At 40.8% G+C, this 13,765-nt stretch overlaps 1 protein-coding gene across 2 annotated transcripts in view; it reads right to left on the bottom strand.

The window, feature by feature from the left end:
• ASXL3 (ASXL transcriptional regulator 3) overlaps positions 1-13,765 on the bottom strand; it is a 207,907-nt gene that overhangs the window by 104,811 nt on the left and 89,331 nt on the right. Inside the window, exons 1-3 of one of the 2 annotated variants that reach the window (XM_059724135.1) lie at positions 10,535-10,585; positions 9,465-9,573; positions 8,029-8,140 (exon numbers count right to left, since the gene is read on the bottom strand). In XM_059724135.1, coding sequence (XP_059580118.1) covers positions 8,029-8,140; positions 9,465-9,542 — 190 coding nt within the window. In that variant the 5' untranslated portion in view covers positions 9,543-9,573; positions 10,535-10,585. Of the gene's footprint in view, positions 1-8,028; positions 8,141-9,464; positions 9,574-10,534; positions 10,586-13,765 lie in introns of those variants that run through there. The other variant, XM_059724136.1, reaches the window with a different exon arrangement.

The following is a 13,765-nucleotide window of genomic DNA, read 5'->3' on the forward strand; positions in this document are numbered from 1 at the left end:
CTTCCCATGTGTTTTCACCAAATGGACTTGATGTATTGCTAATACTTGCAGGAGGTTGGTCTTGCCTGACTTTAGGGGTTACAATGGGACATAAGGGAGGTGGTCCCCTCAGTACATAAGGTTCAGCCCATTTAAGACCTTACAGGTTAAAACCAGCACCTTGAGTTGTGCCTGGAAAGCTATTGGGAGCCAGTGCAGCCCCTGCAGCCCTAGGCTATGGACAGATATTACAGATAAACCAGTTTAAGTGATCAGAAACTGGTTTAAACCTGTAACCAAACAGACGTTTAGTGCACATAAACCAGTCTGAAAAGGGCTGAAACTGGTTTGAGAATGTAGTATCAGACTTAACTGATTTGGGTCAACCCGGTTTATGCAATGTCCTGATTTAAGTTAAACCAGAGTCCCCCAGCATCCCAGATGCTTTGCAGTCCTGGGTGAGGCTCTGCTCTCAGCTCTGCAGCAGGGCTGGCCCTGCCGCCCTGCTTCCTGGCTGGAGCTCCAGTACAGACTGCAGGTACAGCAGCATCTGCCTGGCTTCCTCCTGCCCACCTATCCCCTCCACCACCACTTCCTGCTGAAACAGGGATTCCCCCCTCCCCTCTGATTTACACAGATACCTCTCAGCATTAGCTAGCATACCACATGCTGGCTATGGTGCATGCTGTGGGAGACAGGACAGTGTCCGCTTAGGGCTTTCTGGAGCTAATCAACAAGTAGCTGGTAATGTCCCTCTGTTCCTTCTTTGGAAAAAGTTGTTTAAGAGCTTGAACTAATGAGAGATGCTTTCGTTTTGTTTGATGGGCTGATAAATGCTAACAACTCCATGTTTTACTCCCTGCTGTGTAACTCAATGCTCGATTATCAACTGTGGCTCCCTAATCAGAGTACCCTGCCAGGGCCTGGTCATGCCCCTCTCAGCTCAGCACTGTAGAAGGGAAGGGAGGACTGTTCTAGCGCCGCCCAGCTTCTAGCCTGAGCCAATGCAGGCATATGCTGGCATTTCTTCAGTCCAGAGGAGATGTCTGTTTGGTTACAAACCGGTTCAACCTAGCCAGGTTAGAACTAACCTGCAAAGACTGAATCAATTCAGGCTCAGGCTTTCTGAATGTCTGTCCCTAGCCCTGGAGTTAGGTGCTCCTGGTAACCCACCCCTCTAAAAAGATGAGCCAGATTCAAGGGCAGCCCTATGTAGAGTACACTAGTACTCTAGCCTCAAGGTTAGCAAGGGAATGAATGATGGTGGCCAGATCTGAATCTGAAAGAAAGAGTTACAGCCTTCTCACCAAATGGAATTCACAGAATCATAGGAAAGTAGTGAGCGAAATGACCTCAGTAAATCATCTAATCCAGCTCCATGCTTGGGGCAAAGTCATACATGGCTAAAATATCCCAGTCAAGTATCTGTCCAATCTGCTCTTGAACTTTTCCAGAGATGGATATTCCATAACTTCTCTAGGTAGCCCATTTCAATGCCTGACCACCTTCATACCCAGAAAGTTCCTCCTAATCTCTAATTTAAATTTCCTCAGCTGCAGTTTGCAGTCATTGTTCTTAGTCCCATTCCCTACGGCCACCTCCACCCTCTCTATAAATTGCCTCTCAGGTATTTGAGGCCTGTTTTCAAATCCCCCTTCCGTTTTCTCTTTTCTTTCAGTTTTTCCTCCTAAATCACGTTTCCCAAGCCCCTAATCATTTTTGTTGCTCTCTGCTGGACTCTCCCAATTCTGTCCACCCTTCTTGAGATGTGGGGCCCAAAACTGGACACCAATACTACAGTGTCAAACGGAGCAGAAGAATCACTTTGCTTGGTTTCTAATGATCCTCCTTGTAACAGGACACTGGGGCAGTTCCCCAGTCCCCATGTTGCAATGTACCCAGGCACCTGCACTGACCTGGAAATTCACAGAACTTACCCTTCAGACGACATCTGACCAGGAGCCTGGCTCAGTCAGCACAGTCTTCAGCTCTCTGAGCCTGACTTGAGGGTGGATGTCGTATACTTAGACTTCAGGAAGACCTTCGATACGGTAAATTAATCTACTACTAAAATCTAGTAAATAGTAGTAAAAACTAGTAAAAATCTAGTAAAAGATATCTACTACTAATCCCTAACCTATTCTTTCACTACTCCAGGTTGTTTGTCTTCTTACCTAGCTTTGTTGCCAACTGTACTCATCATCTTGTAGTTGACTATATTCATGAACACTGAAGTAAAAAAGACATTACATACTTTATCCTTCTACATATCACCAGTTACTAGACTATCTTCTACATTAAAGAAGGCCCCAACACTTTCGTTAGCTTTTCTCATACTTCTAACACACTCCCTTTTTACTGCCTTTTATGTCCCTTGCTAGTTATATCTCAAAACATGCTTTTGCCTTTGTCATATTCTATCTGCATGCACACACAATAATCTTATATTATTTCTTGTAATATTACTAAGTTGGTGAAAGGTGCTTGTAGTCACCAGTGATACCCGAGATCCAGATACTGTACAGAATCCACAAGCACCCCAGGGCTGCTAAACTGAGTGACAAAGGGAGGCTGAATCCCATTAATGATAAGTGTCCCAATCTCGCTTCAGTCAAACAGTGTTACCACCACCATAATCTCTGTCTTGTCTGGATTCAGTTTCAATTGGCTCACCAACATCCAGTCCCCAGCTACAGCCAGACACTGGGGAAAAGACTAAAACTATGGGACCAGTGTCAAAAGAGAAGGAGAAAGTAAGCTAAGTGCCACCAGCAAACTGATGACACCTCACTCCAAATCTCTGTGCAATCTTGCCCAGCAGTCTCATATACTAAATGAATTGGAGTGGTAACAAGATGGACCCTGAGGAGACTCAAAAGGAAAAGCCCTGAGGAAATGACAAGAAGTTGCCCATCACTACTGTCTGGAACCTCCCTACTTGGAATGAGCAGAAACAATTTAGAGCAAACCCATGAATACCTACTAGGGGACACACACTTTATCAGCACCTCATGGTCAAACTCTAAGAAAAGCGACTGAAATGTCTAGTAAGAGCAGGACATAGTTTCCCCTGTCAATCTCCAGGCAAAGATAAATCAACCAAGGCCACAAATGCATCCCCTGTGCTATATCCGGGGTGAATGCCAGAGTGACAAATGTCCAGGAAACTGATGGCATCTAGTTGAAGGTTGGGGACAGGGCCATGACTGGCTGGGGAGTTAGCATCAAGCACTGGTTTCTTAAGTAGGGGCAGGCAATCAGACTTAAGAATGCCAGGCACCCTGTCCTTCCCAAAGGGAGTTGTTGACAACCCCTACCAACAGTGGCCCCAAACTTCCCCCAGGCTGGCTCCCCACATACTGATCCAGTTTGCAACTGGTTACCCTCATCCCTACCCCAGCATATCCCTACAATGTAATGGATGTCTACCCAGGACCTCTTGAGTATATACTGACAACATTTTCTAGAAGCAGGACACTGGCTGCCATGGTTCCCCTGCTTTACCTGTGGCAGGTCAGGGTGTTAGGTCTATGTTGTGTCAAGACTGACAGCAGTCTTACACAGAGTATAGATTATGGTTTGTATGGGATGTTTTGGATAGGGATGATCCTGCTTCAGGCAGGGGGCTGGACATGATGACCTCAGGAAGTCCCTTTCAGCCCCACTCCTCTATGACTATATGACTATGAGAGTAGCTGTCAAGGTCAGTGGGAGTGTCCTTTAGGGAGTGCTGGAATCCCAATGGCTCCATAAAACTCTAGAACCAAAGCAGCCTTGCTGGTCCACCATCTTGATGGGGATGATACAAGAAAAAGACCTGTACTTCTAGGAGGCAGTGGTCCAGTCATGAGAAACGCTTCTTGACAACATTCGCAATAAGCTTCTGTACCTAGACTTGTATAAAATGTTAGGTTGAACATGTGCCCCACTTCATCAGTTGTCCCCCATACTGTCTGAAAATGCACCACAGTTGACACAGATGCCATTCAGTCTTATTGCAGACCTGAAGAGCCGACTTCCGCCTGGATGTGGAAGTCCTACAAGACAGCAAGTGGGTGGGTGTCCTCAACTTCTGCATGTAAATTATCAGGCCCCAAAGTTTAAAAAAATGCTTAGTTTTAGCTACTGGAATATGAAGCATTTCTTTATCATTATAAACTGTTAAAATATCCTCATGCTTCTTCACAAATAAAGAACCTGTTGCTTCTGCCATTGCTGACAATTTATTATTCTTATGTTGTAACAGATGTATGTATGCCTTTGCAAGAGTGTCTTTTCTTTTTAATATTAAAAAAATCCTTATCATCCTAACTGTTCTTGATCATACAGATTTCACTGTCAAATTTCACTTCCCTTATCCATGGCCTGCTTTCCATAACTGCTAATTTATAATCATTATTACCAATTTCCTTTTTCTGTTCCCAATTACTTCATTCCTTATGTAAAAGGCAAGGATTCTTGGGGGTGATATCTTTTATTTGACCAATTGCATCGTTGATCTAGACATAGGCAAACTTTTGGGTATCACAGTATCTTTCCTCAAGCCTCTGAGACAGAACCAAACAACTAAGCTAAACAGAAGATAAAAGCTTTTTAAACAGGATCATGATCTATTAAAGTGTAGGGGTTAACATTTCTAGATACTGTCTCCAACTCATTTAGCCTATTTAGTTTGATTTAGCAAATTACCTAATCCAAGAGTGACCAAGATATGGGCCAAAGAGCTGTCATCCGCAGGCAAGCAGTGGCACTTCCTGGAGACATGGCAATTAAACAATCCCACTGTTCAATCTGCTGCCACATTTCCAGAATGATAGGGAGCCCTGCAGGCCAGATCCAGATCATGGAGTTGCATACCTGGCCCACAGAGCTAGAAATTTGGTGACAGGAGGAGTGGCGGCTGCTATGGCTGCAGGAGCCACAGCAATTAACATGGCCATCACCAAATTCTAGCTGCACGGGCCAGATAACAGCTGCAGATCTAGCCTGCAGACTGGTCCTGTGCCATTGATCTGACCCATGAGGCTAGAGGAGTTGGGTGCCACTAATCTTGTCTGAAGGCATTAGGTTTGAGATGGCTGAAATGATAAAAATGCCATTAATTTATTTATACACTGTATACAGCCAAAGTTAGTGGACACAATGCACCCGACACAAAACTTCAAATCAAGGGAATGTAAAATAGAATCATTTAACAGTACATGACCTCTACAATCTAACCACCGTTCATGCACATCACTATTAGATTCACATCGCACTAGCTAGCCAGCTACTTTAGGTACACAAATGACATCCTGGCACTAAAATATGAGCATCTTACAATAGAAGCATATAAAATTAGGGTTGGAAGGGACCTCAGGAGGTCATCTAGTCCAACCCCCTGCTCAAAGCAGGACTAACCCCAACTAGATCATCCCAGCCAAGGCTGTGTCTAGCCAGGTCTTAAAAACCTCCAAGGATTGAGACTGCACGACCTCTCTGGGTAACCTGTTCCAATGCTTTACTACCCTCCTACTGAGAAAGATTTTCCTTATATATATCCTAAACTTCCCTTGCTGCAACCATTGCTCATTGTTCTGTCATCTGTCACCACCCAAAACCATCTAGTTCCATCCTCTTTGGAACCACCCTTCAGGTAGTTGAAGGTTGCTATTAAATCTCCCCATAGTCTTCTCTTTTAACATATATGTCCTAGCACAACCATTATAAAGTACAGAAGTGGTAGTATCCTCATTTTACATATAAGGAACTGAGATGCACAGAGAGGCTAAGTGACTAGTCCAAGGTCACAAAGGAAGTCTGTGGCAAAGGCAGAACATGACTCAGTGTCTTCTATGCCCAGGATCAGGGCCCTAATTCTCTTCAGGAGCATCCTGGAGCCTTCCCTATATTATCTGAATAGTAGAACCCATAGACATTATAGAAGTCTAAATAATGCTATTCATCTACCCCTGCTAAACTTACTGTAGCTCCAAAATGTGATAGTTTACTTGTAGGACAGGATCCAAGAGAGAAGGCAGAAGACAGAAAATGTCAAAAAGGTCTATTTCAGCAGCATACAGTCCTATAAAGTTCCATTACACTGTAAAGTAAGCATAATGTAAACGCTTCTCTCATTAGTCTTTAATGCTTATAGCATTCACAGTTATTTATCAAGAGTCAGTTAAGTGGTTATATTTGGTAATATAGACTCCCACTGATCCACTTACACACCGTAGGACTAAGAGCAAAGAAGAAAAATAATAACCTAATTAAAGGTGCATCAGTACATAGGTCCATATCAGATCAACACCAACAAAAGGAAAATTGACATCATCGGCAATCAGCTTTTTTTTGGCTAATGCGACTGATAACATCACCGATAAATGCTGTGTGCAGCAGCGTGTCCACAGCATGCATGCGGCTAACCGGCTTGTAAGCCTGTTATGGGGAAGGGGCACAGGGAGGGAAGGGGCATGGGGGGAGGGTAGATCAAGGCCCCCCGAGGTGAGGAAGGGAGTGGGGCAGGGGTGGGGCTGGCACTGCTCAACTGGGGCAGGGTAGGACATGGGACAGAGCCGTGAGAGGCTTGTCCAAAGCCCGCAGGGTTGGGGGAGCAGCTCCTGCCACTACATGCATCCCTGGGGGAGCCATGGGGGCCATCTGGCCCCCGGATCTGTGCACGGGACACGGGCAGGCAGCTTTTGCAGGCTGGGGCCAGTCTTGGGTCCTTCCTGGCAAGGGGGTTGGGCCGGGGCTGTTCTTGGTGTGGGCATCAGTGGTGCTGGGAGGGGGAGCCAGAGCGAATTCTAGGGTGGTTGTAGCCTAGAAGAAAAGACACTCTTGCAAAGGCATACATCCGTTACAACATAGGAATAATAAATTGTCAGCAATGGCAGAAGCAACAGGTTCTTTATTTGTGAAGAAGCATGAGGATATTTTAACAGTTTATAATGATAAAGAAATGCTTCATATTCCAGTAGCTAAAACTAAGCATTTTTTTAAACTTTGGGGCCTGATAATTTACATGCAGAAGTTGAGGACACCCACGCACTTACTGTCTTGGAGGACTTCCACATCCAGGTAGAAGTTGGCTCTTCAGGTCTGCAATAAGACTGAATGGCATCTGTGTCAACTGTGGTGCATTTTCAGACAGTATGGGGGACAACTGATGAAGTGGGGCACATGTTCGACCTAACATTTTACACAAGTCTAGGTACAGAAGCTTATTGCGAATGTTGTCAAGAAGCATTTCTCATGGCTGGACCACTGCCTCCTAGAAGTAGCGCCCCCTTGCCCTCACACCAGCACCACCACTGCCCTACCCAAGCACAGCTCAGACTAGCCACCCCCCCCCAGGAAGAGTCCAGCACTGCTCCCAGCCCCAGCCCACAGCTGGCCCTTGCCCCGCGCACAGATCTGGGGGACATACACCCCCTGGGTCCCCCAGGGGTGCACACAGCGGTGGGATCCGCCCCACCCTTCCCTGTGTTCCCCAGACAAGCCACACGGCTCCAGTCCCGCCCCACCCCAGGTGGGCAGCCCCTGCCCCAGCCCCACTCCCTCCGTCCTCTCAAGGGTCTCGATCTGCTCCCTATTCCCCTTCCCTCCCCTCCACCCCTTCACCTGCAACAGACTTCCCAGCTGGAAGCCGCTCTCCAAGCTGCTGGGCTGCATATCGGCAATCAAATTGTAATTGATCAATATGGCTCACTAATAAATTGGCCATCAGTATCGGCCTAAAACATCCTTCACGGTGCACCCCTAAACCTAATAGTGGGGGTGAATATTTAAACATGGATCTAACCAGAGCGCTAAAAATAGTACAAAATTGTCCCGCTACACATTTTTTCTTTTATAAACAAAAAAATGTCATGTTTTCCATATGGCTCCAGCTCCTTTACAAGGACAAAACTGAAAGGAAGCTACTCAAAAATATTTTACTCAACTGCAAAAGAAAAAAATTATACTTCAGTTTGAAAACATGAATAACCAAAATGAAATTACCAAATAACAGGCAGGTATACATTCTCTCCATAGATAGTTGTATAAAATTAAATTAATACCCACCTCCATTTTCTTCTCCATTATTATTGTTTGTCTCTGCCATTTCAGTGCCATCTAACTCAGATTCACATCCTAAATCTAATGTTCCATCTGTAGGGCAAGTTGATTCTTCTTTCTGAAATTTGTAAGTAGGAAAGGGGGAAAATATCTATAATCACCAATAAAAAAGTATTATTATATTAGTTATGTTTCCCTGAAAATAATTTGGTCCAACACATTTGGGTATCTACATTTCAAAAACATGTCATGCTTTCTACATGAGTTACTGTAGGGAAGAAGTAAAATATGACCTTTATGCCTTTGTGAGATAACGTGAAAAAAATGCAAAAAAGAGCCATTTTATAAGGTCACAGTTTCTGCTTCTATACAAAGTTATTAATCAAAATGCCCTTCATATATATGTGGTAGAAACAGAACTGTTTGGCTTTTAAAAATTGTAACATATCCTTAGTTTGGGAGGAGAAACACAAATCCTTTAATGTTTGTCTTTTGCTTATGTCTGTTTCCTGAATTCCAATAGCTGCAACAACCTGAAACTCACAAGCCATGGGAATAATTGAGAATACCTGGATTTTAGCCAAAGATGTCTTCAGACTTTAAATAAAACAAAAACACTTGGTTTAGTAAATGAGAAAATGGTGCTTCTGAAATCCATTAGCTAAATCAAAAATATACCCCGTTAGTTCTTAGGACCAAGATTAACTATACTGCCTTTGTTGTTTCTAAGTATAATACAAAACACAATTTGTCCACTATAAATATTAAAAGATTTCCTCTGAAATTTCAAGAAACCAAATCTAGTCTGCAGAACATGTATTCTCAACATCATTGTTTTCTTGCCTATATTTTACCCTCCCTTGCTCCATTATGAAGCCCCTGAAGTTTGATCATATATCAGCGAGGAAATTTTCACACACACACACACACACACACGGTGGGGGGAAAACATTAGTATCAAACCAGTCAGGATTTTATTGCTGTAATTATATTTCCAATTAAAAACAGTAATATGACCTATAACTTAAAAGCTATTTATACTGAACTTGGAAACATTCTTCTACTGCTCAAAAAAGAAAACCCCCAAAACCAAACATTAATACAATTACTTAATGAAAAAGTCAGCGATCCTCTTGAGCTCCCTGCTTATAAAACAAAGGCCTTTCTGTTAACAACTGAGAAAAAGCAGCATTTTAGCTAAGCTACAACATGCTTTTTTTACCATATGCCAAATTCAAGAACATGTATATTCTTTCTAAGATAAAACGTTCAGTGTTTGCTTTCATTATAAATTCTTTTATAAGACATCTGAAAGCACTTAGGAGGACTTTCAAGTCATTTCCTCCCCAAAGAATCTAATCTGTTTACCTTTATATCTATTGAGACATTCATAAAGTGGATTAATAGCACTATGTACTTTCTATATACAAAATTCAACTTACTTTGAGAGCATAGAGTCCCGACTTCCCAGGGATTTTGAAGAATGTTCCATCACCTACACGAGTGTTAGTATGAAGCATTGCATTCAGACAAGCTAATGGAGAGGTTCCACTGAAAAATAAAAATGTGCAAAAATAAAGCAGTCTGAGATTGAGTGCCTTTTGCAAAAGTATTCCCTCTGTCTATTTTTTAAACTCATGCTTGCCTTGCCTTTTTTTTTTTTAATTCTCCCAACCCTGAAAACATCTACATTACAATAACAGGCCAGTTTCAAACTTAATCATATGCATCTGTCCCCAAGGCTTCAGGCAAAAAGTCTGTAAATTATAATTATGATTTTCTTCATAGAGCAACCAGCTCCACATTGTAAAGGAACCAAAGTCCAAATATTTATGTGAAATTACTTCATAAATAACACCATAAGCCTCATTTTAAAAATGTTACAGACAATGTGGCTGCTGCACATGAATGATCAAAACAGCACCAAGTTCAAGGGCAGCTGTATCCCATAGGATGAAAAGCAACAAAAGAATAATAATAAAGAGCCCAGGAAGAACACATTTAAAATTACAAGCAATATAGTTACCATGGGCAGCATTCTCCTGACCCGGCGAACAGAAGTTACCCCACACACACACACACACACACACACACACACACACGACCTGCAACATTTTCCTCCAATTACAATCTTTTTAAAAATTAGGAGACTGACCTATTCAGATCAGCAACGAATTTAACACGGTGCTGGAATGCACTCCAAGTACCTTTTTAAATAGCTTAATTGCAATGCACTCAAAATATTTTCAAACAAAAGTTAAATATTTACAAATACCTTTACTTAATGTACACATAAGATCAGTTTGTATGAGAATCAGAAAAACAAAGTATGCATTTTCATCTCAGAAGAATTTAAATTATCATGAAAAGCTGATTAGGGGTTATGCTGTGGGACCACAGGCATTCCAAAACTTGTCCTGTTCTATATTAATGTAACAATTAAATTTAACTATAGGGTTGATAGTTGCATCATCATTATATCTATTTTCCCCACATATGCTGTTGTACATACTGTGCTCAGAGACTGCATTTGTGACTGTGCTTCTTCACACAGACCTTTATCCTGCAAACACAAACACATGCTTCATTTTATCCAGGTGGATAGAATTAGTTAAGTGGAATAACACTTGTGTATAAAGTACATGTACGTGTTTACAGGATCAAGGCTACACTTTGGTAAAAGTCACAGCATGAGCTTTAAAGTCCACTGGAAACTAACCTTCTTCATTAGGCAATATAAAAAAATACAGTAATTATAGTTCAGAAGTCCATTATAATTCTAAATCATTTTGATCCCGATTCAAAACTGATTGGCTGAAAAAAACTGGCGTACTGCCCTGACAGGAACTAAATTTTGTCCTCTGATGAAAACAGTTTCTATGGAGTTTAATGGTGGAATGACAGCAGAAACTGTCCTTGCTGCATGTAAATTCACTTTATGGCAAGATGGATAGTGTGCTAATATGGTGTTCCAGTAAAAAAATTAGATAAAAATACATTATTCAGTGTTTCCTGTCTTGAGGATACCTTAAGAATTTATTACTGGTTACCTAATGTACCACATTACTATAATATCCACTTTTATCACACTGACATTTAGCTTACATAGTCATTCTTTATTAAAAGCCAATAATACAGTTAAAGATGTTGCTTGGAGACTGTCATGTCAGATATTAAATAGTAACTTTTAAAATATTACGACATTTTACTGATCTATTCTTAAAAAAACAAATTTTATTTTTCCCAGTACATAAAACTAATTCCATATCTGTTTTTGATGTACTACTGTGACCAGACTAGGAATATAAAAAGATTACAAAACAATTATACTAGCAGTAAAGCAGAAAACCCAAAAAGGACTTGTTTGTTTAGAAGTTACCTAGGACACACTTTAAACAAGGTGTGCATCTCTAGAATATCTGTCATTGAATAAATGTTTGATATATTGTTTGTGCGTGGTATTTAACAGAGCAAGGCAAGCTGATTTTTTTCTAGTTACATTTTTCAGATAGCATCTCTAACTTGAAGATACTGATAATGGTGTCTGATTCTTGGCATTTCTGCTTAGTAAAATGCTGTTAGAAATTAAGACCTTCAAGATGGCAGGAAGATGACAGCACAAAGGAAACTGAATTCAATTAATGAAAAAACAAGAAACAGAGTTGTGTGTGTCTATATATTTAAGTTTTGCTTTTTCTGTATTTTTTAAGTCCGCCTGGAGAGAGTATGGTCACAACATTTGTTTTTAGACATCACATCATTAGGCAATTAAAATGATACAAGATACAAGAACTCAAAATAAAGGATCTGGCTATATCCCATCACCAGCACTGCCGTCACAGTGGGTATCATAATCTTCAAATTCTGGCCAGTTGGCAAGTAGACAATAGTGACTCCTCTCAGAGTTATAAAGGAATCCATGTCAGCTACTGAGCCAAGCAGCATTTTAAGTACTGTTATGCATGTTTCATACATATAGCTGATGTGCTAACTTCAGCAATTCTTGCAGAATTTGCTGAAAAAAGACAGGGGTTTAGGTTGTAGACGTGTTGGTCTAACGATATAGGCAGACAAGGTTCCTTGGGTGAATTTGATATCTTTTATTAGACCAACCCAAATGGTTGGAGAATAGTTATTAAGCAAGCTTTCAGGTTCAAAAACCCTTCGTCAGGCTAAGGAAGTTTCAGCAGTTGGTGTGTGCTCTTCCTGGATGGAATGAAAAGTCGACCACACTCTCCTCTTCAACAGAACACCACAAGAGAGGGAAGTGGAGATCACTAAAGGTTAAGCCTTTTAATACAAGTTAATAAGAAGATGTGGCCTTAATCTGAGTTGAGTAATCTGAGTTAAGTAACTCAATATTAAAACAGAAACGAAGAAAAGGCAGCGTGGGTCTTAACACTGGTTAGCAGATCAAGCTTGAACCAACTTGAGCTGTTCACTCACAGCTTAAACCCAAAGTTGCCTTGTCTTCAAAGTTACTTAATTCGGGTCAGTCAGTTCAAGAGCACACCTGTTTTTTATTTTTTTTTATTTTCAGTGAAGATTTCTTTTTTTCCATCATAAATGCCCAATGTTTTTTATAAAATGTTATATAGGATTTTTTTTAAACATTTCCTTTCCCCAAATATTTTGTGACTTCAGTTGCCCTTATTTTATTCTTTGAGTGTCAAAAGGGAAGGACAATTTGACCTGAAGTTCTTAGAATATCTTAAATTGAGTTAATTCTATTTTATATAGGACCTATGGCTCTTCAGAACCACAGCATGTTTTAAATGTGCATAACCTTTAAATACTGTTTTGTTTTGTTGCTGCAAATCAGCATCTGTGAAAAGTATTTTAGACTTTCAACCTTTAAATGCAGATATTTTACTATATACAATTTTTCTGATGAGGTGGTTTTCAAAATATTTTGCCATTACAAAAAATACACTCTCCTTTGCATTAATATGGTTTTGAGGTTATTTGCTGTTCCCCACAAGAAAAAAAAATCAGTTCACTTGTGTACACATTCTTCTCAACCAACATACTTTTAGAAAAAAATTCAAAATTATGAAATATTTTTAAAGATACTTACTTTCTGTGATGACGATAAGAAGGCACAGAACAACCAGGTATGAAATAAGAAAGAGAAACAATAAATTGGTTAGTCTTTCAATATAGAAAGGTGTCAGGACTTTTTGACAATATAAATAGTACTTTAGGGTCTAAAATTTTGTTATTTTCCACATTTGTTATAATGTTATAACTCTGTACGCCATCTTTCTTCTCATTATAGAACTCAAATTTCAATATACTACAGGAGCCAGCTTCCCTTCCACCCTTCCCCCCCCCCCCCCCCCAATCTGTATTTTGTAAATTTGAGCTCCCTCTGCTGGCTCTGCAGTAGGAGTTAACCTCAGCAGACTAGGCGACATCAGACTACTATTCTCAGCTATGCTCCACAGAAACATCTAAAGAGAACTGAGAAAGGAATTTTACAAAATCAATTGAGGGAAAAAAACCCTTACTTTTATGCTAGTCTTATTAAACCCCATCTGCAAATAAATTAGAACCTTTAAATAACTTATAGCTCCTTTAATTCTAACCATCTCTGCTAGACCGATTCCAAGGGGAAAATTTTTAAACTCGCCAAAGTATATTGTTTTGAAAAGGGAAAATGGATTGACTCACCATACAACTACAGAACAGCAGACAGCAAAAGCTTCCCTACACTGCATAGTTAAGGAAACTCAACTCCAGG

This window comes from Alligator mississippiensis, chromosome 3 (genome assembly GCF_030867095.1).
Source record: "Alligator mississippiensis isolate rAllMis1 chromosome 3, rAllMis1, whole genome shotgun sequence".
NCBI classification, from domain to species: Eukaryota; Metazoa; Chordata; order Crocodylia; family Alligatoridae; genus Alligator; species Alligator mississippiensis.